General features: G+C 45.4%; 6 protein-coding genes across 13 annotated transcripts in view; 2 read left to right on the top strand and 4 right to left on the bottom strand.

The window, feature by feature from the left end:
• Positions 1-13,457, top strand: part of Samuel (SAM-motif ubiquitously expressed punctatedly localized protein) — a 49,021-nt gene extending 35,564 nt beyond the window's left edge. For all 7 annotated transcript variants that reach the window (XM_017253218.3, XM_043211422.2, XM_017253217.3 and 4 more), the window contains one exon: positions 12,106-13,457. In XM_017253218.3, the coding sequence (XP_017108707.3) occupies positions 12,106-12,567 (462 nt within the window). In that variant the 3' untranslated portion in view covers positions 12,568-13,457. The remainder of the gene's footprint in view (positions 1-12,105) is intronic.
• Positions 6,992-8,791, bottom strand: LOC108133348 (uncharacterized). Its single transcript, XM_070277603.1, has 2 exons — positions 7,573-8,791; positions 6,992-7,511 (listed from the first exon to the last, which is right to left on the bottom strand). The coding sequence occupies exons 1-2, from the start codon at positions 8,745-8,747 to the stop codon at positions 7,193-7,195; spliced, it is 1,494 nt and encodes a 497-aa protein (XP_070133704.1). The 5' UTR covers positions 8,748-8,791; the 3' UTR covers positions 6,992-7,192.
• Positions 10,048-11,030, bottom strand: Acp32CD (Accessory gland protein 32CD). Its single transcript, XM_017253224.3, has 2 exons — positions 10,187-11,030; positions 10,048-10,133 (listed from the first exon to the last, which is right to left on the bottom strand). Exon 1 carries the CDS (start codon positions 11,009-11,011, stop codon positions 10,205-10,207), a length of 807 nt encoding a protein of 268 aa, XP_017108713.2. The 5' UTR covers positions 11,012-11,030; the 3' UTR covers positions 10,048-10,133; positions 10,187-10,204.
• A 1,067-nt stretch (positions 13,458-14,524) lies between the features above and the next one.
• Positions 14,525-15,415, bottom strand: dUTPase (Deoxyuridine triphosphatase). Its single transcript, XM_017253225.3, has 2 exons — positions 15,266-15,415; positions 14,525-15,205 (listed from the first exon to the last, which is right to left on the bottom strand). Exon 2 carries the CDS (start codon positions 15,203-15,205, stop codon positions 14,639-14,641), a length of 567 nt encoding a protein of 188 aa, XP_017108714.3. The 5' UTR covers positions 15,266-15,415; the 3' UTR covers positions 14,525-14,638.
• Positions 15,416-15,612: 197 nt separating this feature from the next.
• Positions 15,613-18,049, top strand: RanGAP (Ran GTPase activating protein). The gene is made up of 5 exons (XM_017253222.3): positions 15,613-15,801; positions 15,860-16,541; positions 16,611-17,103; positions 17,168-17,341; positions 17,618-18,049. The coding sequence occupies exons 1-5, from the start codon at positions 15,696-15,698 to the stop codon at positions 17,945-17,947; spliced, it is 1,785 nt and encodes a 594-aa protein (XP_017108711.3). The 5' UTR covers positions 15,613-15,695; the 3' UTR covers positions 17,948-18,049.
• Positions 18,029-24,236, bottom strand: Top2 (topoisomerase 2). 2 transcript variants are annotated; one of them, XM_017253215.3, is made up of 5 exons: positions 23,988-24,236; positions 22,559-23,149; positions 22,076-22,499; positions 18,981-22,000; positions 18,029-18,924 (listed from the first exon to the last, which is right to left on the bottom strand). In XM_017253215.3, exons 2-5 carry the CDS (start codon positions 23,114-23,116, stop codon positions 18,556-18,558), a joined length of 4,371 nt encoding a protein of 1,456 aa, XP_017108704.3. In that variant the 5' UTR covers positions 23,117-23,149; positions 23,988-24,236; the 3' UTR covers positions 18,029-18,555. The 2 variants fall into 2 exon arrangements, with proteins under 2 accessions (XP_017108704.3, XP_070133902.1); XM_070277801.1 differs by lacking the exon at positions 23,988-24,236 and adding an exon at positions 23,766-23,914.
• Between the last annotated feature and the right edge of the window lie 1,097 nt (positions 24,237-25,333).

Raw genomic sequence — 25,333 nt, 5'->3', positions numbered from 1 at the left:
TCTGAGGAATCTCGAAATGACTAATTTAGTGCTTAGATCAAGAACCTAAACAAACATCTGCAAACCCCAATGGCTTTGTCAATCCATCAGCATTCCACCTTGAACTTATTTGGAACGAATTAGTTTCTGTCGGTTAATGACAAGCCAGGAATGTTCCCCTTGGCCCAAAACGGGTTCGTCTAGGTCCAAAAAACGAGCCAAGCTGCTCAAGAGAGAGATAGGCGGCGAGATGGGGAGAAGAATCTTGAACCCGCCATCTCCATCTTGGACCCGAAGTACCGACTGCTCTGATCTCGGTGCGCGACTCCCCTAGTACTTATTGTATTTGACATGCCAAATGCCAAAAGTACACGTAGGCGTCATAAGATTCATGACTCGAAAGAGTTGACTTGGCGCGGCTAGCCCACGATGGCTGTCTCTGGATCAGAGCTCGAGACTCTGACACCGGCCCGGCTTGGCTTGGCTAGGCTGGCTTGCAGTTCCGTTGGCGGCAGTTGGCGGCCTGGGTTCGGGTTCACATAAATGTCAAGCATCGGCAACATGGAGATCAGCTTCGTAGCTCTACATTTTGCACCATGGCTAACGCCCCCGAGAAATAAACCGAAGCAAACTAAATCCCCCGGTTCCAGTTCCACTTCCATCAGTAATACTCCTCCGACCCTCAGTTTCTTCTCCAGCTCGTATGCATTTCAAAGTCGACCCTATTATTAGGCATAAGGTTTCGTTCATCGTTCGAGTAAACATAAACAACTGACTGAAAATTCACGTAGTCATGATCATCATCGTCCCAGTCCCCAGACCCCAGTCCCCAGTCTCCAGCCCCCAGTCCCCGTCATGATCTCGACTATCGTTTTCGTTGCAGTTTCATATTCATATTCAGCAAAATGTCAAAAGCCCTGGCTAGGCCCGCACTTGTCACTTGAGCTCGGGCCCGGAGGTCTCCATTGCCATCCACAAACATTCGATTAGATCCCTCCGCCACCCTGCCGCCTCCTCGTTATTTGTTTATCTTAATTCGTATTAAAGTTAGATTTTTTATCGCACTGCCAACTCGTTACTTAGGCTTTGGTCCCGACCGGGTCCAGAGCTCCACTCCAAGTGGATATCCCGGTCGGAGAGTGCGGCTGCAGTCTCATCCATAACTGTCACATGGCTGACTTGGGTTTTATTTATTTTTATATTGGCCTCTTGGCCAGGCACTCTTGTGGCTAACTCCGACCTCTCGCCCCTCCACCTCGCCTCCACTCCCTTGATTTTCTAAAAGGGAACTGGCGTGCCCCTCGCCGCCAGAGAGGCTGTTTGCTTTTCGGAAATTGATTTGGAAAGTTGCATTAAAATGCAATTTGTTGGTCGACGAGTGTGTTGTTATGCGGCCCCTGAGTTGGGTTTTTCTTTCCTCCAACTTCCAACAGGAAGTATGACTGGCCCGAAAACAAATTAATTTTCGGCCAAGCCGAGTATCGAATGTGAAAGAAATCGGTGAGACTTCAATGCCACTTCAGCCGTGATGTAACTCTGTAGATGTTTCCCATTCTGATATTATAATAGATTCCTGCATCTCCTGGAAATGGCCACCTCTGGAAGGCCCATACATATTAACGGTGCTTTTCGTGGCGAAAACAACTGGCAACTTTCATAGCCCAGAGAACCAATTGCGGAGCCAAAGGAAAGGAAATCGCCGACTCGCCTAATGATTATAAACGTAACAATCTAGTTTGCGGCGTTGGCGGTCAACGCATTATCAACAGCAGCGGCAACAACAAATCGGAGGGAAAAAAAAAGCAACAGAAACATTTGGGTGTGCAGCAAGAGGAACTGGAGGCACGTGCTAAACATGCAACTCCTACTCTTTCCACGACAGGCAGACAGACAGACAGACAGGCAGCCAGCAGTGGCAGCCTCGGCCCCAGACACGACCATTCACTCAAGAGACAGCGGCCACTGGCTCGGATCTGCCCCTGCCCCTGCCACTGGCCCGACCCGGCCCTACTATTTGCCTCCTTTCTTGCCACAAGACCAATATGCTACCATTAATCCATGAATTACTTAAAACCACATTCCGTGCAACGGCAGGGGCAGCATTTAAATTGCCCGTTTACCACCATATTTCAATACATTTCGGGGACGTCGCAGGGATTTCGGAGTCGCCTCCGATGGACGAAAAATTGACCAACGACAAGCCATTTCTTGCCTCGCGTTTGGCATTTGGGTTTGTAGTCTTTTTTCGATAATGTTGCACGATAATGATGTCGTTTGTTTGATGATGTTGCTCTCGGGCCTTGAAGTTTGGAGGAAAAACCAGCCAGCCCAGCCAGGCCGAGCACCTACATTGAAGGAAAGTTCTGTCCTTCGAAGGTTTCGGGGCAGAAATCACAGCACGAAAGCAAATGATCGCAATCGACGGGGATCTGCAAGGCTCCTGCCATCCTCCTGCTTCTAATTTCGGCGGGGACAGTGGTTCGTAGTTCTGGTTTTGGGGTCTAAGCGCTCTCCAGGCCACAGATTTGCGAACATGCTCCACTGTGCATACCAGACTGGAGCAGAGGTTAGATGAAATGTGCAGCAGGCGCAGGTTAGAAGGTGGCCACGGCAACAAAGCCGCCATTTAACTGACAGTCGGCAGCCAAGTCAGGCAGCAGCAGCAGCAGCCCCACTGAGACCCCAGAGACCTCGGACCAGGGACCAAAGTCAAGACTCGGACTATGCAGCTGAAGTCGGCGCATGACTGGAAGCACTCACACACAGCTGAAAAAAAGGCCAGAGTGCCACAAAAAAGTAAAGCTAAGAGAAGTCAGCCCGAAAGTCAAATGGCAAGCAGGAGATCATGCCGGGTCTGCAGGTCTGGAGTGTAGCAGTATAGGGTCTCGTCTCGGCTATGGGGTCTGGGGTCGGGGAGTCTTCTCCGAACCCCGGCAGGTCGTTGCAGCCAACGTCGCTTGTGGTGTGTTATCAAAGCTGATGATGATTATACCCACTTGCACGCCTTTTTTGTGCCCCTACAGGAAGCCAGAAGACGACCCGGCCCGGCTTTTGGGTCTTTCAGTCTTCGGTCTGCAGTCTTAGGTCCCGGGGTTCGGGGTTCGGGATTCGGGGCTCGGATGCAATTGGCTACTCGTCGCCATCGTCCTCATCCTCATCCTCGTCCTCGCCCTCCTCTTGTTGCATGCATTATTATTATGCGCATGCGCGCAGTTGGCCATATAATCTAAAATTGTATCTTTGGCGTGTAACCCGAGGCACTACTTCTTTTTCTTTTTGATTTTCCTGAGCTTCGGCTTCAAGTCCGACGCCCCCCAGACCCCCAGCCCTCCAGCCCCCAAACAAAATAAACTGATTATGTGCCTACCGCTCGCTCTGCAACGAAATTAACAGCCCGGCTTCTCCTTCTACGGCTTCCACTGCTTCTGCGGCTGCTGCTGCTGCTGCAGATTCCTCTTTCCGACCCCCGAGGTTCGGATCGGATTGGATTGGGCTGGATTGGATTGGTTGGAGCTCTTTTCGTTGCTCCCCAGGGGCAGGCATCGGCGAGCGGGTCACATAAAATTTGCTAATATTTTGACCTTAAGATGCAGTATCTGCACTGGCCTCAATGGGGACAGTGGGACGAAAAGGACAAGGCTATAGAAAATATTCAGAAATATATTAAAATAATTACATTTTTAATTTATTCTTAAAGGTATAAGGCAGAAATAAGCACACTTTCTAAAACAAAGAAATAATATAATACCCATACTTGTTAGTATTAGGCCACTGTTTTTATGGTTTTTATTGCTCTAGAGGCAATGTAGCTTTGAATAAAAATAAACCTCATTTAACATTGTCCAAGACAGATAGCTTAGCATTACCCGACCCGAGGGCCGCGGTTCCACAATTTTTTAAAATAATAAGCGGCCGTTTTCGAAACAGTTGATGGAATACAGTTTTGGCCAAAGCAGGCACCGATTAAGGTGGATTTGGCAAACGAATCAATCAAGAAGAATCTTGACCAGCAATTTAAAGACACCACTGCCCGGTTATCCTTCTCTGCGAGGAAGCCTTTCCCCCAAAGACGCTGTGCTCCACATGCCAATCAAATCCTACACAAGATTGCGGATAGATCCCAGCACCCAATCCAAAGGCCACCTAGTCGGAGGGAGCAAGAGACCCAGGGAGCGCTGAATGCGTAACAAGATCAAACCAGAGCTACCGCACTCGGATACGCTGCTTGAAGCTCCAGCCGGACACTTGGACAGGCGGACAGGTGGCTGTCGCGCAGCGGAGGATGTTTGGCATTAAGCGTAATTGTTGGCTTGCTGGGCTGAGCCAGGAGAGAGAAATATCATTAAATACTCGGTACTGGGGTACCAAAGAGACAAGTGTAGGGTGAGCAGGGGATATCAGCCATTTGATATCCACTGAAAGGTCTTAAATAAAAATGTATATAATAGTATTATGTGTATATAAGTATATATTAGTATCATAATAATACTTTGTATTTTAAAATTTATTTCATTTAAATCCCAAGAATGGAAGTTTATAAATTTTTAATTGAATGATCTATTCACTTTCCTCCAACTATTATATCCTCCCACTTTTTATATTTTAACAATTAGTATTTATTGATAATATATTTTTTATCTATAATTCTTTTTTTTAATGGATAGTAACCAGTTCAGTCTACAGTTCAGTCTTTTTGTTGAATTGTGACTCTGACTCTGTAGGCTGGTTGCTTTTTTTTGGTGGGCAGACACCGATACAAGCCAAAGGTTGCTGATGGGCAACTGGAACTTGGTACTTGCCACTGCCGGCAATCAGGTCGCCGTCTCAGCCTCTCTCGGCCAGCTTGGGTTCGGGTTTTGGCCCGGCTGGAACGTGGCCAGACATGAAGAATTACAATGAGTAGGTAGTTGGGCGCAATTGACGGTGGCTCAGCCCCTACCGTGGCCTGGTCTTCGGCTAAAAATCGAGAAAGAAACAACAGCTCCAACCTCTGCAAGTCGGCAGCAGGTCGGCCCACGTTCTGCGATCAGCGCTCCACTCAACTCTGGCGGCTGGGCGAGCTCCCGGGCATAGGTAGCACAAAAAGCTGTTCAATTTAGAATTCAAATTGTTGTCTTCGCTTCTTGTCTTCCCCTGGGCACTGGCCCCTCCGCCTTTCTCTGTCCGGGGCCCACCATTTTCTGGCCGGTTGTTCGGCTGGCTGTAGGGTTAAGCAGGTCAAAATCCGTACAACTAAATTGAGCCCAGAAATACAATTGAGACGAACCGAACCGAACTCGCGAACCGGCCGCGAAAGAGAAAAGACCTCTTTTCCCGGCCAGGCCGGCAGAATTCATTTTGTTTTCGCTGTTCACCCAGCCGGGATTTGGAAATTAAAATGTATTTGCCAGGTGCCGGGTGCAGGGTGCAGGGGCTCCAGGAGGAGAACAAAATACCCATCGGGGTGACCAGAAGCAGCCAGAAGCACTTTCGTAGCTGCTTATTAGCGTGTGATGTGTCTTTTGGGCAAAAAATGGCCCGTCTTGGATTTGGAAGAGATGGGATTCTGGTTTTGGATTCTGGACTTCAAACGGATGAGGACGAGGACCTGGCACGTTTCGAATTTGACGCTCCATACGCCGAACCTGCTATTAATTTATTTTGCAAAAACATTCCAGGGCCTTGGATTATCCCCACATGTTCGGTCTTTCAATTTGGGTTCATTGGTATTCACCGAAGAGATGGGTGCGAGAGGGGAATATTGCCAATATAACCCCAAAATTTAGAAGGGCTTAAAATTATAGGCCTTTTATATATTTAGAGATATGGATCTGATATTTTTGGTAGATCTTATAACTCTCTAAACTAACCGATAGTTTTATCTCTAAGGCTCAGACTGATGTCTTTTTTAATCCGAATATTTTAAGCAAAACAAGAATCAATTTTATGGGTCTGTTTTATGATTGAAACCCACTTGAATTCTATGTAAATATTGCGCAACAAACTAACTTTATTGGGCCTAAACTTTATAGCTCTATTAACGAGGCAGAAAGGCGAACTGGCCCAGCTGGGAGTCGCATAAAGAAACCGAACAAATATTTACGAGTTCTTTGGCTCGACTTTGGGCCAACTTTTGACGAATCATTCGACTGAGTATGCAAATCTATCCCCGGGCGTTCATTGATATTTGACCATCTTCCGTCCATGCTTACCTCGGGTCACCATGGCCTGGGCCCAAAACAAATAGCTGCTCAAACTCGAACTATAAAGTTTAATTATATTGAAAAATAGTCTTGGATTTGGGTGGAGTTCAAAGATTATCTCGACATACGCTGCTGACTGGTACTCCTGGGTTCTATCTTGTGCTTTTCGGAGACTCTGGGACATATGCTAATTTTCAATAAAGAATCGTGTGTCTATTGTGATGGACAAATAGATATGAGCTGCCAAAGTCATCAAACTTTGGAGCATACGGACTTACCTAATTAATCGCTTTCGATGATCTGGTTTACGGGCGAAAATATTAAATAGAGTCCTAGGTCTGGGGCCTGCTATGACTAGCATATTTCCATATTTCCCTCGCATTTCGGCCTAAATTGCCATTAACTGAGCGGGGACTCCAATTACATTGCGTGTCTGCCTCGGACGTAGTTTTTTGCTTCATTTTCACAAAAGGAGTTCAAAGTCAAGAGCCGAGCCACAATTCAAGTCGGTTTCGGTTCGGTATTGTTCTGGCCGGCTATTGGCATTTCTGGGGCCTCTATTGTTTTTGCAATTGTTGACTCTGTCAATTATTGGCACAGAATTCCGAATGCACTTGGTTGACCATAACCGTAACCACAGAGCCACCCAAATCAGAGTTGCTGGCCCTCGAATCTCTCTCGGTTATGACTTTTTTCTACCTTGTTGGAGCAAAATGATGACTGGGATCCATTCGAATAAAGCCACAAGTTTCCGGTTAGAACTTACATTTTTTGCTTAATGTTAGATAGTTGGTTTCCATCTAGTTGGCTTAGTTTTTCGTTTCCTCCTATTTCCCTTCAACTCGCGGAGGTTGAAAACTTCGCCTTCAATTATAAAAGAAAAGCCATTCATGGTCAATTTTGATCTTTTAATCCCTAAGCTATTGAGTGAGTTCTTAGACCTAGACTATACGTTAGAATTCTTGTCTCCGTTTGAGTAATTGAAGGCCCCCCAGCTTCTGTCCCACTTCCGACCCCACATCCGAACTCTGCTATCTTCCCAGCTTCCCTTGTCGCAGGGCCTCCAGTTTTCTGTCCTTGTCGATGCCCAGAAGTTGGCTGGCGCGATGCATTAGCTGGAACCCCACCTCTATCTTGCTCCGTTCGTACTCCCTGTTCCTGAGGGTCTTGTAGGGGACCTTGTCTCTTATGGATTTCGACCAGAGGGCCGCGTTCACCGTGGGCATCCAGGGACGCCGCGTGGATATCAGCTTGTGGTACAGAGCCGTGTGGTTCACCGGAAACAGGCTGGGCTTGATGAAGAAGGCCATGTAGCCGGGCAGCGTAACATTTCGGTTGACTGGAAAGACGCTGAAAGTGTAAGCATTTTATTCGGATGGTCCTTAAGGTCTTAAGGTATCCTCATCCCTACCAGTCAGACTGGGCCTCTGATGCCCACCAGCCGCCCAAAACCTGCAAAGGACACGTTCGGTTGCGGCCGGAAAACAGGTTGAACACCTTGCCCACGGAGCCGAATAGCAGATCCGGGGTATTGGCCTCCACCAACTCCGCCTTCCGCAGCAGGAACAGGTCGTTGATACTCGATATGACGACGTCGTCGTAAAGATTGTACACGAGCCTGTTGCTGTTGTCCTGGCCAAGGATAAGCATGGCCGTACGCATCGAGTTCATGATGTGGGCCAGGGCCAAGAAGTTGGCACTCAAGTCCTTGTAGTCCTCCGGCCGGTAGCCAAAGAACCACTGACGCATGTGGAGGCGCACTGGCAGCTCTATGCGGGTGGTCAGGAGCCAGGGTCCTCCCCAGGAGTTGTTGAACGTGCACAGGACCTTGCTGGGCAGGCCCCGGTCTCGTTCCAGGCTGATGCCGAACACTTCGTGCAAGTCCATATCCTCGTGGCATCTGGCCTCGGGATAGCTAAAGAACTCCGGCGGATGGGACCTGATGCCTTGAAGAATGTTCCACTCCTCAGGACTAATAGTGGATTCCTTGGGGGTGGGTTCGGGCCTCTCGCCTTGTGGGTTGCCTGAGGGGCTTTCAGTGGCACTGGTTGAGTTTTTGTTTGATTCCCTGGCATCATCCTCTCGAGATTCCTTGGGGATCTCAGCAGTTGGCTTCCCAACCGCCGGAGTGGCCTTAGTGGACTCTGTGGTTATCTCCTCGGGAGACTCTGGGGTGTCCTTTTCCGTTGAGAGAGTCGTCGGCCTCTTAGAAGTTTTCTTCTTCTTTTTAGTGGTCTTCTTTGGCTTCCTCGGTGTCGTGGCCACTATCCATATGGACTCGTCTTCCTCAGAATCGTGAGACCTTTCTGCAGAACTAAGTTCTAGAGTATCATCGTCCTCAGGTTCCCTATCTGGAATGGGCTTACTGACTTTCCTCTCATCCGAACGCTCCATCGATACCAGCTCCAGGGTTTTCTCCTCCTTGTTCGGGCTTTTGGTATTTTTGTTGTTGGGCAACCCAAGATCAGGTGCGTATATTTCAGCCGGCTTGTCCGAATACCGGAAGTTGTTGAAAACAAAGCTCAGGTAGTAGGTCTGGCCCAGAACAATCCACGGAAGAGTTGTCCACAGGCAGGGAATCAGCATGGTGCCTGGAAGCCACCTTCGTCACACCCAAAGCAGAAGTCTCTCGATGATTGGTGGGTTCCCTATATACCTTCGCTTCAATGGGTCGTTGCCAATGTAATTAACCGGTGATAGTTACGGGTGACTTTCCATTGGCTGGTAATTGATTTTCCAACCGTTCTGTGTTTTTTCACCATACTGTTTTTTAATAAAATATAATGGTTTGTAGATATGAATGGGTAGTGCCTTCCATGTCATTGTCCTTAACTATACATCTTTAAATGGTTTTCCACAAATCTGCATCAAAATATGGGAATAAAATATTTTTAAGATTTTTTGTCAAATTTTCTGGGCTGTCCCCTTCAAAATGTGCAAAATGCATGGGGAGCCCCGTATGACCCACTGCGAAGGCCATATCTTAGGAAATATTCATCCGATTCTTGAACGGAATACCTTAAACGATTTGTGGATCGATTCTCCATAAATCTGCAGCAAAATCTGGGAACAAAATATTTTTAAGATTTTTTGTCAAATTTTTTGGGCTGTCCCCTTCAAAATGTGCAAAATGCATGGGGAGCCCCGTATGACCCACTGCGAAGGCCATATCTTAGGAAATATTCATCCGATTCTTGAACGGAATACCTTAAAAGATTTGTGGATCGATTCTCCATAAATCTGCATCAAAATGTGGGAACAAAATATTTTAAAGATTTTTTGTTAAATTTTCTAGGCTGTCCCCTTCAAAATGTGCAAAATGCATGGGGAGCCCCATATGACCCACTGCGAAGGCCATATCTTAGGAAATATTCATCCGATTCTTGAACGGAATACCTTAAACGATTTGTGGATCGATTCTCCATAAATCTGCATCAAAATCTGGGAACGAAATATTTTTAAGATTTTTTGTCAAATTTTTTGGGCTGTCCCCTTCAAAATGTGCAAAATGTATGGGGAGCCCCATATGACCCACTGCGAAGGCCATATCTTAGGAAATATTCATCCGATTCTTGAACGGAATACCTTAAACGATTTGTGGATCGATTCTCCATAAATCTGCATCAAAATCTGGGAACAAAATATTTTTAAGATTGTTTGTCAAATTTTCTGGGCTGTACCCTTCAAAATACCCTTCAATGTACCCTGATAAAATTTTGCCCACTGGGCCTTTTTCCTTAAATCCGCCACTGTCGTTAAAACAACTCCTTAACTAACTCAAAATACATAGATACAAAAGTAGCTTTATCTACCAAATACATCCCGATTTTCAGCCCCTTGTCTTAACTTTCACATCACTTTCCCGTAAAGATAAAACCCTATAAGCTATCATTAAAAATGTCATTGGCATTTTATTCGAAAATTCAATTTGAGGCTGGCTGCATCCCCCAAAGGTTCCTCAGTCAGGTCAAGCTAGAGGGATAGAACCCATCATGAGTGAATTTAAAGACAAAGGTTACACTCACTCTGCGTGTATTGTGGTGTTACATTTCCTCGTAGTCATCGTCCTTGGCCCGGGCAGCTACATCTCCGTGCGAGGCATCCGCCACGGTGCCATTGGCGTCGCCGGCGTGGGTTTCAGTGGTTGCCGCCCCGGAACCATGATCCTTGTCCTTCTCCTGACTGCTGTCGCGTCCATTGGCGCTGTCGTGCCGATTTGAGTCTGCCCTGCTGCCGGAGTGGCCATGGCTCTCGCTGCTCTCGTAGATGGAGCGGACGTACCGCCCGCCGAAGCTGTCGTCGATGCTGATCTCGTAGCTGCTGTGGTGGCTGTGATCAGTGCGCTTGCCCTTTGCCGCGTTTTCCTCGTGCTCGCGGAGCTTTTGGCGCCGGTCCTTGGCGTCCTTGCTGTCGCTGTCGTCGTTATCGTCATCGTTCCCGCCAGGATTGTGCTTAGACACAGTGTGTGTTCCGTCGGCGTTGCCACCGCTTCCATTGCCTCCATCGCCCCCATCACCTCCGTCAGTGGTTGCTTCGTCATCACCGCCACCATCGCCACCGTTACTGGTGTGACCCTCCCCGTTGCTTTTGTTCCCGCTGTCACTGCCAGCTTCAGTCGTTCCATCTCCATGTCCATCATCATCATGCCCTGTTCCGTGATCGGCGTCGCCGTGCGTGGTGCCGTCCTTTTCGTTCGAACCCCCGTTCGCGTCCGGATTGTTGTTGTTGAAGGCGAAGTTCATATAGTACTTTTGGGCCCCAACGCCGTAGCGCTCCTGCGGCAGGTGGCCGAGGGCCAGCAGGACCAGGTAGCCAGTGAGTAGCCGTAGCCGCATCCGCATCCGCCACATCGCTGCAACGCTGAGCTGCCCGGCTGGGTGACCCGTCCCTTATATATAGAGATGTGACCCGGCACCCGGGAATCGAATCGATTGCCGTCCACAACTAATACACAAAAATGCATCCCGATAAGGGCGTGTCCAAGTGGAGGGAAAACGGTGGCATTTTTTAACCTTACATCCAGTTGCAAGGCTGCTGTGGCAGTGTCAGCATCGGCATCAGCAACTGCAACTGCAGCAGCTGCCGCGGAAACAGGTTGTTCCCCGTGGAAGAGAGCTACGTGGAATTCAATCAGGGCCAATCTATAATAGAAATCTCATGTGGCGCGAGCTTCGCTTTGCCCAAAGGGGAGTCGGAGTTGGAGCTGGAGCTGGAGTTGGAGTTGGAGCTGGTTGCAGAAGCAGCGGCGGGGGGCGTGGCAGATCGGCGTGGAGGAAGGAAATAAGAAGCATGAAGCGGCGGCAAAGGAGGCGTAAAGCCCACTCTCTACTGCCCACTTTCAATCGATCGTGCGTTGCAAATATGAAAATGCTACTGCAGGGGCCGGCGGAGACCGGCAGCCAAGTCAGGCAGCTTTGGCCAAAATCGTTTTTCATTAACAATTTTTAAGAGCCGCGCATTAATCACAAGCACACACAGATCCGAGAACGGAAAACCGAGCAAACTGAACAAGAAGGGAGGATGCCCTGACCACGAATCTTTCTTGTGGCTGAAGAAAAGGAATAATGGTTCCGAATAATGGGGAATATTTCGAGCAATTACTTAAAAAATGCTGGGTGGGTCACTATTCATTACAAGCGAGCTATATCCTATGGATGTAAATATAATGTAGTATTTTTTTGTTGAATTAAGCCCCAAAGATCCCCCAAACAGATGCAGATATAAGTTATAAGTAGTATGTAAGGATATAAAAGGTTGCTTCTTAATAATTACTACTTTATTTATGGAATAATTCAAAATAAGCTCGCCAAGCTAATTTAGTCATAAAATTTTATGGCACTATTGGCACGAGTAAAGCCACTGTGCCACCAGGCTCCAGAGGTGCCACATAAATCTGCACTCGCATCCACTAATTCTCTCTTTCTGCGCTCTCTTCTCGTTGCAGTCGTTTCGTGATCAGTCCATCGACGGCACCGGGCTGCCGCTCTTGACCGAGGATCATTTGGTTAACTCGTTGGGCATGAAGCTTGGGCCGGCTCTCAAGCTGCGCTCCATATTGGCGAAGAAATTGGGCGGGCCGTGTCCGTGTGTTGCATGCGTTGCGCAGGCGCAGCAAATACTGGCACTGCAAACGGGTGGGGCGGCACCAGCACCAGCACCACCACCAGCAGCAGCAGCTGCGTCATCTGCGGCAGCTGGAGGAACAGAAGCAACAGCAACAGGAGCCACGCCAGCCATAACTAGCTGTAGCTTCAAGTCGGAGATTTTCAATGGCGGCAGCAATGGGAGCAGCAGCAGAAACAGCAATCAGAGCGTTGCTAGTGATATGGCTGCTCAGCGAGCAGCGTCCAACTCGCCCAGTGGCATCTTGGCGCTGCCCGAGCTGCCGTGCAACGACACCAGCTAGTTATGTTTGATTTCATAAATATTAATGCTAACTAATTGCATTTCAACTGCAAAACTGTTGTACCAAAAGAGCTTTCAAAAAAGAAATACACAAAAGGTAAAAATAAATTCAAGGAACACAAGAAAACTGATTGAAGATTGAAGACAGAGAGAGAAAATTGTGTAAATTAAATAATAAATAGTATACTAGTAGTAATGGCTAGCTAAACTTATTGTAGAAACTATAAGTGACAACAACAATAATCGCAAAGTCTTCCACTGCACAGACACTGAATGCACAGGCAAAATACAAATCATATTTGTACTTGTATAACTTTAATCAATTAATTAGTCAATTTAATGAGCGTTTTCGATTACGTACGTACTTAAGTGCAACGTGAACTTGCATTGATTTTATTTATTTCTATGACTTTTTTCGTTTTAACTGCTAGTCAGTAATGTATATTTTATAGAATTCCGATAAATGTGAAGCGAACTTAAAATTCATTTTACCATATTGTTTAGCAAATCGAAAGTAAAAGGCTATTTATTTTGTATGTTACCTTAAAGTACGCTCCCCACAGGGGCCGGCTTTTCTTTCAAACTTGAGTTATTAATGTATACTTTTCTGCGGCCATGCACAGAGGAATTCCAAATTCAACTTTTATAACTATTAGTAAGTCCTTTTTAAGAGCTCCAAGACTTTAAACACAAAACAAAATGGAAAAAAACACACAGAAACAAGATAAAGCAAAGGTATTTTTTAATTTCAATGTATATATTGTTTATTTAAATATTTGTAAGTCCAATAGAAAGAAACAATTTGTAATACCCTTGGCCGTATGCAAGGACTTAAAGAAAGAAGCATATTCCTACAGAATCGGAATGCAAATAAATTTGATTTATTATTTACATTTAACGAACTATAGCTATTTTTCACAAGCTGAAGCAAATAAATTATACCAGTTACCATACAAAACAAAACCAAAACCTGTCTCTGCAACCGCATTTCACATTTTCAGGTTGCAAGTGGCTCTAAATGCAAGCCAAGTCGCCGCGTTCTAGGGCGTTATGGGCACGCGGCTGACCTCCGGAGTGCTCGATGCGCCGCGGGTCGAGCGGAACCGTTGCGCCAAAAGGCAACCAAGGATGGCTACAAAACAATTAAAAGCACGCAGCGCACCTCCAGCGTCTAATTACAAATTGGAGTCATTGAATTTATTAAAATCGGCCGCGTAAATTGTGCAGCAATGCACTTGAGACACGCAAACAGATATTGTGGGCCATCGGCGCCTCTTGGCTCTCATTACTCTGTCATAACTCACTGCACCCGTTCGGTTCAAGTATCCCTAACCCAGGCGGCGAGGCCTATAGCTCTATTTTTCAATTTTTTCTATTTGTGCAGAATTATAATTGCTTTTATTATTCACAGCAGCGGCATTACTTGTAATTATCCCCTGTTAATCTATAAAGACTTTTTCACTCAATTAAAAATATAAATGTCTTCCTTTAAACTGCATAAAACTATTATGAATAGAGGATGTCTAGTTTTGATACCATTAATAATGATTTAGGCTTTGGAAACACGTTCATCCTTTTTTGGATCCTCTTCTTTCGGACTTTTGGATTCGACCTACAATGTCCCACAGACATCAATTTCGGAAGTTTTGGGGTTCAAATCTAGATCCAGGATCTGGGGTTTGGCTGTAGTCATTATCATATCATTATTTCGACAATAAAAATTTGAAGCAGAATATGTACCTTAAACTGTTCATTCATCGATTCATCATCAATTATTTGCTTTCACTAAATATCTTAAACGGAGGCATATCAAGGAAATGTTTCAATAAACAGTGTAATCCCAAAACAAATACTTTCCGATTCAGATGTACCATGTAACATATTTGCAAGCCATGGTATTAGATATTTGTATTCCTACAATTGTGTAAGACCAACACGAAAATACAAAACAGAAATGGTTATTAATGCTTATGAAACTTTATATATGGAGGGCGCTGATATGCGAAACCCGAATGTTGAACATTGCGCTTAATACTAGGATGATGTTTTAAAGGTAAACAGCAGATTCCCTTTCAGGTGGCAATGGGAGTGGAGGCCGCAGACTCAGGATCGGCCGCCTTTTCGCCGTTGCCGTTTTGGGCCTTGGCCGGCGGTAGATCCTTGACGCCGGTAGAACCAAATCCACCCTCTCCGCGCTCTGTATCCTCCAGCTTATCGACTTGCTCTAACTCTGGATAGAAGATGCGTTCGCAGATAAACTGAGCAATGCGGTCCCCACGTTTTACGTCGAAGTCCACGTCGGAATGATTGAACAGCACAACACCCAGGTTTCCACGGTAGTCTTCGTCTACCACTCCGGCACCCACGTCAATGAAGTTCTTGACCGCCAAACCAGACCGCGGAGCCACTCGTCCATAGGAGCCCTCCGGGACCTGGACTTGTAGGTCAGTTTTAACGATGGCCTTGCCACGGGCTGGGACCACCAGGTCGTAAGCACTGCGAAGGTCCACGCCGGCAGCTTTAGCGGATCCACGGACCGGCTCCAGAGCATGTTCTGTAAGCTTGGCGAATCGCAGGACGCACTTGTCGATCTTCATCTTTTTGGCAGCTGGAATGTGGTCGGTAATGATTGAAGGCATCTACAGAAAATAAAGTTAACTAGTTACTTGGGCAGTTCGATGAACGCACTGAACACTCACTTGCAAATTTTGGGAATGGAAAATGGCGCAGCGTCGCCGGCTTCGATTGTATATTTTGCGAAATTTTGGCGGTCTCAACAGCTGCTTGCTTAAAGAGGCTGGTCTCACTATTAACGTACCGGTTATTTCAAAATTGGCCGTTAGCGAAAAAATAAGGTACCGATTCACTATGAAAAATTTATCTAAAATTGTTTAATTTTATTCGTACTCCCAAGTGTTTTTAAAAACTAAAAAGTTATTTATTGGTCAAATTTGAAAGTTTTATACAAATATATCGATAGTTATATCGAAATACATCGAGAGCAGTGTGCCCGGCGAAATTCCAATAAATGCCATTCTAGCGCCTAATTTTGCGAGGTTAAAATTTCGAGACCGGCTGTAATTATCTCAGGAAATAAATAAAGTAACATAAATATATTACTAACCGACCATGGCCGCGACCACCTTCAACTTCGCTAGTATGGCAGCCCTGCTGGGCGAGGAAAAGGGAATTTCCTTCCAAGACAAAGCGCTCACCTGGAACACCGCAGAGGATGGTAAGTTGTGAAGAGTGACGCTATCTTTAAAAATGGCTAATAATGCAATTACAAATAGTTAAGGATGTAGTGGACGCCTTGAACAAGCAGACCACAGTGCATTACCTCAATCTGGATGGAAACACACTTGGAGTGGATGCGGCCGAGGCGATTGGTGAGGCATTAAAAAAACACCCGGAATTTCGTAAGGCGCAGTGGAAGAACCTCTTCACAAGGCGCCTCAAAACAGAGATCCCGCTAGCTCTGAAACACCTAGGAGCTGGTCTGATTGCAGCCGGAGCCAAGCTCACGGTTCTGGACCTAAGTGACAATGCATTGGGTCCAAACGGCATGCGTGGTCTGGAAGAGTTTTTGCGTTCGCCTGTGTGTTATTCCCTTCAAGAGCTGCTTCTTTTTAACTGCGGGCTTGGTCCAGAGGGCGGCACTATGCTGTCCAAGGCGCTTATCGACCTACACGCCAATGCCCAAAAGGCAGGATCGCCGTTGCAGTTACGTGGCTTTATTGGCGGTCGAAATCGTCTCGAGAATACGGGAGCTAAAGCCATGTCAAATGCATTTAAAACTCTTAAGACTTTGGAAGAAATTGTTCTGATGCAGAACTCGATATTTTACGAGGGCATCATATCCCTGGCTGATTCCTTCAAGGAGAACGTTCACCTTCGCGTGCTTAATTTAAACGACAATATCCTCCGACCTAAGGGATCGGCTAAAATTGCCGAAATTCTGCCAAGTTTACCTATGTGAGTAGGTTGTTACAATTTATCAGTTTATTTCGAGTTCCATGTACGATTTTGTACTCTTTTTTGCAGGCTACGGGAAATAAACTTTGGTGACTGCCTCATCAAGACGAATGGCGCCTATCATTTAGGTGAAGCCCTGGAGAACTCTAATGAACAACTGGAGTCCATCGATTTAGGCTTTAATGAGATAAACAGCGATGGTGGTCTGGTACTGGTGGGCGCCATGAAAAACAAACCCAAACTTCGTTACTTAAACCTGGACGGCAATTGCTTTGGAGCTGATGGCTGCGAACAGGTCATTGCGGAAATGTCTAAATTACCAAACGCTCAGGCCCTGCAACCGATAGAGGAAGACAACTCCGAGGATGAGGAGGACGGTGACGGAGAGGACGACGAAGAGGAAGGCGAAGGCGGCGAACAGGAAGAAGATTACGATGAAGAAGAGGAAGAGGAAACCGATGATCACGAACATGGCAACGATACCACAGAAGAGGCAGACGAAAACGAAGATGATTATGCTGAGGAAACGGCATATGTCACCACAAGTGCATACACAACTAAGGTAGACTTTTCGATTTTCATTTCATTAATTTATTGAAATGATTTTGTTCTAATGCTTTCTGTAGCTCTTCAACGAGACCACAAACTCGCGGGCCGGCGATACCTTTGCCATCAACAAGACTATCAGCAACAAATGCTCCCCAGAAGATTTCGTACTCAACCAAAAACCCTGTTCCCAGAAAGATTTTGACGCGCTAGATGAGGAAAACAAACTGCAAGCCTTGCAAGGCGTTATTAACGTAAGTGGTCTATAATTTAGTAATTGATATGTTTTAAATTTTTTTAAAGATATTTATTGCTTGTTTTTATTCTGCCTATAATTCTGTTCGCTTTAATCTCTGACAATTGGTATTTTTAAATGGAGGCAGAGTGTTCTAAACATTTTTTCTCTTCCAATCAATTGTCAAAAATCCCAAAAATATGGGCTAATACTTTTGTTTCTTTTACATAGTTTCAATTATTGAAACCATTCCATACATGACAATTTATTAAATTATAATTCATTTACTTTTCAGCAATTTACTGATGATAATCACTTGCTGCTGCTTGTCTTCACCACCCTGAAGTGTGCACATCTGGCGCAGTCGTCGAAGCCAGCCCTAGAACTGGCAGAGTCCCTATATCAAGCCACCTTCGATTATGCTATAAAGACCAAGCAGGAGAAGCGCGTGCTGAACTATGTCCTCAAACAGCTGGAGCTGCTGCGGTGCGAGGAGTCCTTCAAGTCTGAGTACAACGTCAAGAGCTGTCGCTTTGCTCTGGGTGAGGTCCTCAAAAAGCCGCAGTTCGCCAACGACAATATAAAGAACACCTTTAAAATCTTTCTTAAAAATAATGATTTTTAGGCTCTTTTAAGAGAGAACTGATTATTGTCCATATTAAAAACGTTCCAAATCTTGGCTTTTTTGGTGAAGAATATAAATATATTTAAAATCAAGTAATGTTTATTTATTGTAGTTCGGTTCAAGTTCCAAATTTTAGATGGGAAATGTACTTTGGCATCCACCATTTATATTTAATATGTCTTATATAAACTAAAAAAAATGTATTTCATATTATTGGGTAAAATTGGTTTATTTACACGAAGTTATGGGCCTAAGACTACTTTTATAAAACATGTTAATACGGAAATAGCAATTCCTGTTGGTGGATATACTCTTTGCTCTGGGACAGAGATCAGAAACAATAAATGAATGTATCGAAGTAAAAATCTAAGATAAACTTGAAACACGAAAAAATAAAACAGACGAAAAAAAGAGTGATTGAGGGCTGTGAAATTATTAACAATTGGAGCGGTCGAATGTGCTTATGTGTATGCCTCCTCGGTCTTAATGCCTCCTAATTGTAATGCCGATTGCGATCGCTCGTTTCTTGCTAAATACTTTTCCTAGAATTAGGCGAGAAATGAGTTGAGAAATTACATATGTATATGCGTAATTGGTAGTTTAGATCTTCAGCATTCAAAATCCGAATCATCATCATCATCGACGAATGCAACATCGGAATCCTCATCACTCTCGATGACGGCACGTCGCTTTTTGGGCGCAGCCTTCTTTTTAGGCCCTCCGCTACTGTCGTCTTCCCTAACCCGCTTTTTAGTTGATGGGGGCTTGATGGGGGTGGACTCGCTCTCATTAGCATCGCCGTCATCAGCAGCATCGCTGTTATCTCCATTGTCGGATCCCACGTTGCCGCCACCTTCTTCATCTGAGAACAGTGAGCTATAATCGATCTTCTTGCTGGCCGCTCGACGTCCAGGACGCTCTGCACGTGGCGCAACCTCATCATCGCTCGCATCCGGGGGGGTATTGGTTTTCTTGGCCTGAAAAAGGGTACATGTGAAATTGTTGGATAGCTTTTTTCAAAATCGTCACTTACCTTGGATTTGCTAAAATCAAGTTTTGCCTGCTTGAGGGCACCGCCGTTCTCCTTTTTCTGGCGAGGCTTCTTCTCTGCTGGTTCCTTCTTGACCACTTCCTTCTTGACTTTGGGGGAAGTTTTGGAGCCTCCCTCCACAAGGGCATCGAATTCATCCACCTCTTCGGCGTCGGGCTCCGCCTTAATACCGGCCTTCCCTTTGGGCTCCTTTTTAACTTTGGGTTCCTTTGGCTCCTTTTTGGCTACCGCCAACTTCGTCGCAGCAGCCATCTTCTTGACAATTTCTTCGGTAACCTTAAACTCAACCCGCTCGCCTTCGGGATCAGGGAATACATCGCCAGCGCCTGGAGCTGCTGATCCTTTTACTTTACGCCCCTTAGCTGTGGTGGCGCCCTTTTGGCTCTTCAGCGACTTGGCCGTTTTGAGATTAATTCCCATCTCTTCGAGTCTTTCCTTTTCCTCCACCTCGTTCAGCTTCTGCTCCAAGGCGTCCAAATCGTCTAACCAAAGAAGCTCGGGAGTCTTTTTTTGAAGATTCTCCAGTTCTGCCAGCTTGGCGTCGCGTTGTTTCAACAACTCGTTCTTCTTCTCCTCGGTCAACATCCACATGGACATGCCCAGCAAATAGTCGAACTTCTTTACATCAGTTAGCTTCTTGAACGCTTTTTCCGGATCCACATCCTTTTCCTTTTTGACCTTCGAGCTGGCACTGGGAGCTGCCTCTTCAGTTTCTTCATCTTCATCGTCGTTTTCTTGCTCGGCATCCTCCAACTTGATACGGCGCTGCCACTCCTTGACAGGATCGGGCCGATAGCCACGCTTAACCAGCTCATCGCACATGGCCTTCCTTTGCTTGTTCTCAACCACAAGGGTCTTCTCGCACTTCTCGAGAATGAAGCGGGCCTGGTCGCTCAGTCGATCGGCCTGCGCTGTCAGTTGTCCGACCAAATAGTCTTTCCGACGGCAGTAGTACTCGAGCCGGAGCTTGTAGAACTCCCTTAGAACATCCAATGTTGATGGGAAGCGACGTAGGCAGTTGTTTTGGTCGAACGCGTGCATCTGGTTGGTGGAGAGCGACGAGGTCAGCTTGAACACGCGATGGAATCCTCCTTCCTCGGATCTAATGCGGTTGAACTCGCCGGGAGCGAAGCTGACCACGAATCTCACTGTGGTATCTGTGTGGTACTCCCTATACTCTGATACCACGGCCTTTACCTTCTCTGTGCCGTTGGCAAGCGGCTCCAATACGTTCTCCTTATAGTTCTGTGTCCACACACCAACCGGCAACTCAGTGATCTCTACTCGATCGCCGGGTAGGATTTGGATGTTGCCAGAGTGCACGTACCGACCATCCGAGACATACTCCATCCGACCAGTGAAATTCTTGTACCATGGATGCATCAGCTTCGGTTCTTCGCTGTTTATCAGTCGCCTCAAGTTCTGCATTATCTCGCGGGGGTTGTGGTTGGCTATCTTAGTAGCCCAACCAGTGCCTATACCCTCGGCACCGTTTACCAGAACCATGGGAATAATAGGAAGATACCACAACGGCTCAATCTTCTGCCCGTCATCGGTTTGGTACTGGAGCAGCGGATCATCAAGAGGATGGTAAATCAATCTGGTTAGTGGGGACATCAGGGTGAAAATGTAACGAGCACTAGCGCAATCCTTGCCTCCCGTCAAGCGAGTACCGAACTGACCTCGTGGCTCAAGCAGATTAATGTTGTTGGAGCCCACATAGTTTTGTGCCAAATTCACGATAGTCATCTGCAGTGAGACCTCTCCGTGGTGGTAGGCCGACATCTCGGCCACTGAACCGGACAACTGGGCTACCTTCACTTCTCGCTTATCGTTTCTCTTGAAGCAGGTGAACATGACCTTGCGCTGGCCGGGCTTCAGGCCATCCACAAGACTGGGAATGGAGCGCTCGTTATCGGCGTTAGAGAAGAGAACCAACTCCAGGTTGATGAAGTCCGCGTAGGTGATGTGTTTGGTGCCTTTGGTATAAAGATATCGCTCGGGGAGACCCAGCTCTTTGCGCCGTTTTACCTCGTCCATGTGGTTGGTAAGCCACACTTTTCGAGACTCAATGTGCTTCTTCGAAAAGGCCATCACGATGCTTTCGTCGTCCACAGAGCCGTCGTATTTGAAAAGGATGCGATGGCGCTCCATGTCTTGGAAGTACTCCTTTGCCTCCTTGGAGGTCGAAGTACCCAAACCCTTATAGTACTTGATATTGTACGTATGGTGATTGGGCGTATCTATTTTCCACTCTTCAAACTCCGGCAGCGAATAGAACGAGATTTCCTCGTTCTTTTTGGTAGCCTTGACGATCGGCGTAATAAATTCTTCAAGGAAAGGGAGACGCAGTAGCTCCGGCCAGTTGGTGTGGATAAAGTTGATCAACAGACCCTTGATGTGAGATCCGTCTTGATCCTGATCAGTCATAATCATTACCTTGCCGTACCGCAATGTCTTCAAATCGTCCTCGGTTAGGTATTTCTTCTTATACTGCAACCCGATAATCTTGCACAGATTGTTTATTTCTGCGTTCTCGGAGAGCTGCTTGAAGTTTGCCTCACGCACGTTCAGCAGCTTACCCCTAAGCGGAAACACTCCGTAGAAATTGCGACCGATCACACCGAGGCCTGAGACAGCTAAGGATTTGGCCGAGTCTCCCTCCGTTAAGATGAGAGTGCAGTTAATCGAGTTCTTGCCACCAGCTTCGTTGGCGTCCTCCAGCTTGGGTATGCCCTTGATTTTGCTTGATTTCCTCCCTCCTGTCTTGGCAATGTCGTTCTGCGCCTTGAATTTGGCCCACGCCAAGACCGACTCAACAATACCAGACTTGGACATGCCGGTGATAAACTTTTCGGAGAGAGTGCATTTGGAACCAAAGCTCTTCGCCTGCAGCGTCATGTTTTCCTTAGTCTGAGAGTCGAATGTTGGGTTCTCAATCAGACAATTGACGAAGATCCAAAGATGGTTACGCACTTGGAATGGCTTGATGTTAATGCCGCCTGTAGAAATTATAAGAAATTCAAAAATATACTTTTCCAAATTAAAAACACCACACTTGGAGATCATCTACGCACCTTTGTTTTTCTTCTTCAAGACCTCGATAAGCTGCTTAATAACATTGTCTACAACGTGATCCACATGCCGACCACCCTTGGTAGTGGCAATCGAGTTGACGAATGAGACCTGCTGGAACCCGCGATCGGATGGACAGCAGGCTATCTCCCAGCGCTCGTTGGACACTTCGTGGACGATCTTGATGGGCTGTCCAGCATCGTCATCCTGATTCTTAATGTGTAGATCGATGTAGTCTTTGAAATTCTTGACCGTCAGCTTATTTCCATTGAGGAACACAGCAACACCTTTAGTAGAAGCTGCTACGTCGAAGGCGCGGCGAGACATTAAAGCCACAATATCTTCGTCCAGACGGTCCATCTTGAACTTGGCTAAATCGGGGCTGAATGTAATGCGGGTGAAGTCGCTGCCATTGAAGTCCTTAATCTGTTGGTTCGAAAAAGATAAATCACTCGTTCTACGAATATGATTTTACCAACACTTACCGCTGCCTCGGAGGCCTTTGACATGTTGTTACCCCAGGTTTGCTTGAAGCTCTTCTTGTACTGCTTCGTGGCTGTTTCCACAGTGAAGCTGGTGGAAAATATGTTGCAGAGCTTCGCACCGTAGCCGTTTCGGCCACCAGTGACCTTCTTCTCATCGTCGTTGTAATTTGAAGAGGTCAGCAGATGCCCGAAAATCATCGTTGGCACGTACATTTTCTGCTCCTTGTGCATAGTTACAGGGATACCCTGGCCATTGTTCCAGATGGAGACTACATTACGCTCCGGATCAATGTCGATCTTAATGGTATTCATGGATTTGTCGCGTTGCTTATTGTCGGCAGCATTGACCAGAATCTCGTCGAAGATCTTGTACAGACCCGGCACGAAAGAGAGCTCTCTCTGCACCATTCGACTCTTCTCAAAATCGTACACCCACATCAGCTCCTTGGTGTACTCCACAGACCCGATGTACGAGTCCGGCCGCAGCAGGATATGTTCCAGCTGGGACTTTTTCTGGTACATCTGTTCGATGGACATTGCCTTGTTGCCGTTCTCCATGATGCTGCCGCAGCTCTTGAGCCTTTGCTGGAACTAAAAGAATACAAAATGTAAGTCTATGCTCCGAAATCGAGACCAAGCCATAACCTCCGGCGTTCTATTAATCACTAGTGGATTTCACGAGTCTTTTCACGTCTATTATTTACCTCTTTTTTGGTTATTATGATACAGTAGAAATCCCTCAAAAGATTTCTTTTGATGCTCAAATTTTTTATTTGATCCCTTTTTTGAAAAAAAAAATATTTGTTGCTCGTTTCTTACAAAAAAATATCAAATTATTTTCCTTAAAAATTATCCTTATCGAATGACTACTGTTTACAGTACAGTACGTATAAAAAAAAGACGCGCGCGCGCGCATTGATTTGAATCTTGCAGACGCCTGAAAAATCTAAACGCTATTAATGCACTTATGTACATATGTATATGTAGCTTAAAAATATATTATAAACTTTAAACTAATATTTTGCATGTTGTTACTGTACCCCTAAATAGATGGCCTTGCTTCACGACACCCCTACTTTCGCGGCATTTTCGACCGGCTTTTGTGTCTGTGTGCGCTTGAGCATGGGTGTGTGTGTGTGCCGCGTTATAATTTTCCGGTAGTATCGGCCCTAATTAAACAAAACCATTGACATTTTCTCAATTATACCTTTTGGACTAGACCGGGTTCCTTCTTAAGTCTGGCCTACGGGGACGCGTAATAATATTCTTTGGCTTAATCCAGCAATGCGTCTCTATACCGGCAGCGCCATTTTTAATTTGCAACGAACGACGCTTGCGGAAACGAGGTGTTGGGTACTGGAGAACTGACCGACATGGGAATCGGATAATTTTTACTCCATGTGGATTTTTCTTTATTGAGTTTATTTACCTGATTTAAAAGTTGCACGATTTTTTCAGTCGCGTTCGTTGGGTGCCGCCGACAAACGAAGGGCGGCAAAGACGAAATTCGCAGGCGATATATGAGTCGACGCACCACGCTTTTCACTAATTACCTGCGTCTGGCCGATTTCTCACAAAAATGTTTAGCGATTACACCAAGTTACTATATTGAAACATTTATATTCTTCACCCGAGGATTAGCAAGCCGACAACAAAAAAAGCAGACGATTAGAGTGACCAGTAGGGAATAAATCGAAATATCGACAGAATATAAGGTACAATATTGTAATATATCGATATTCAACGAAAAAAATATATATTTATGTGTATCGAAAATGAGATGTTTTTCTACATTTTACTACTACATATTGTTTGGCTTGAAGCAATATTTTAAAATGTCCACATATACAGATTAAGATTCACGTTTGCCACATGATTAAAATATTAAATATTTACCCTAAATATATACCTAAGTTCAGTTTGAAAATTAAATTCAAATGAATTCTGTTACATACATGTTTTTACATAAGTCGACCAGAGTTGAAAAACGTCAGAATTAAGCGGGAAAAATACCAAATTTGAATTTCGATTTAAAATAAATTTTAAATCCAGATAGTTGGCGCAAATTTTAATTTCCTGTATTTATTTTTGATTTTTACTAGATTATCTTATAGCTATCATTACATCTTTTACGCAGAGGAATCGCCTCTTAAAGCTCAGCAGCCCAGTCAGTGGGAAAGGTTTTAACCTTACAGTTTAAGCTGATGTTAAAAAAATAACAATTTAAACACTATGTAAAAATTAAAGAAAAAAAACGACAATGACAATAACAAAATTCAACTATCTGTGTGATCTTTCTACATTCTTACAGCGCTGCCAGATATCGAAGTGACCACTAAACACAGATGTAAAGCAGTTTGATTTGAAAATTATTTATATTATTTGTACAGTTCTTAAAAATTAAATGGATTTTCAAAACTGGATGAGACGGGTTTGAAGTTGGAAAATACTTTCTCTTTTTTCGGTATTCTATAAGAGGCGCATATTATTTTTAAAGCAATGAGGAAAGATTAATATGTAAATTATAATATAAATAATATAGCTGCAAATTGCTTTTCAATTAACCACCTGGTAATATTAACCATTATCAGTTGATTTTATCCATGACTAAACGTGAACAGGTTTAGGTTTTGCTGAAACCAGCAGCCTGACCTTGCCCAACAAGATGTCATAATGGGCAGGCCCCTCATCCACACTCTCCTCTTACAATTATCTCGCTAAAGAAAAACAAGTCTTTTATTGTTGCAAAAACTACTCAAGGAACATTCTGGATTT

This window comes from Drosophila bipectinata, chromosome 2L (assembly GCF_030179905.1).
Source record: "Drosophila bipectinata strain 14024-0381.07 chromosome 2L, DbipHiC1v2, whole genome shotgun sequence".
In the NCBI taxonomy this organism is placed as follows: Eukaryota; Metazoa; Arthropoda; class Insecta; order Diptera; family Drosophilidae; genus Drosophila; species Drosophila bipectinata.
The sequence above is the reverse complement of the archived record's forward strand: the minus strand, read 5'-3'. Positions and strand labels throughout refer to the sequence as shown.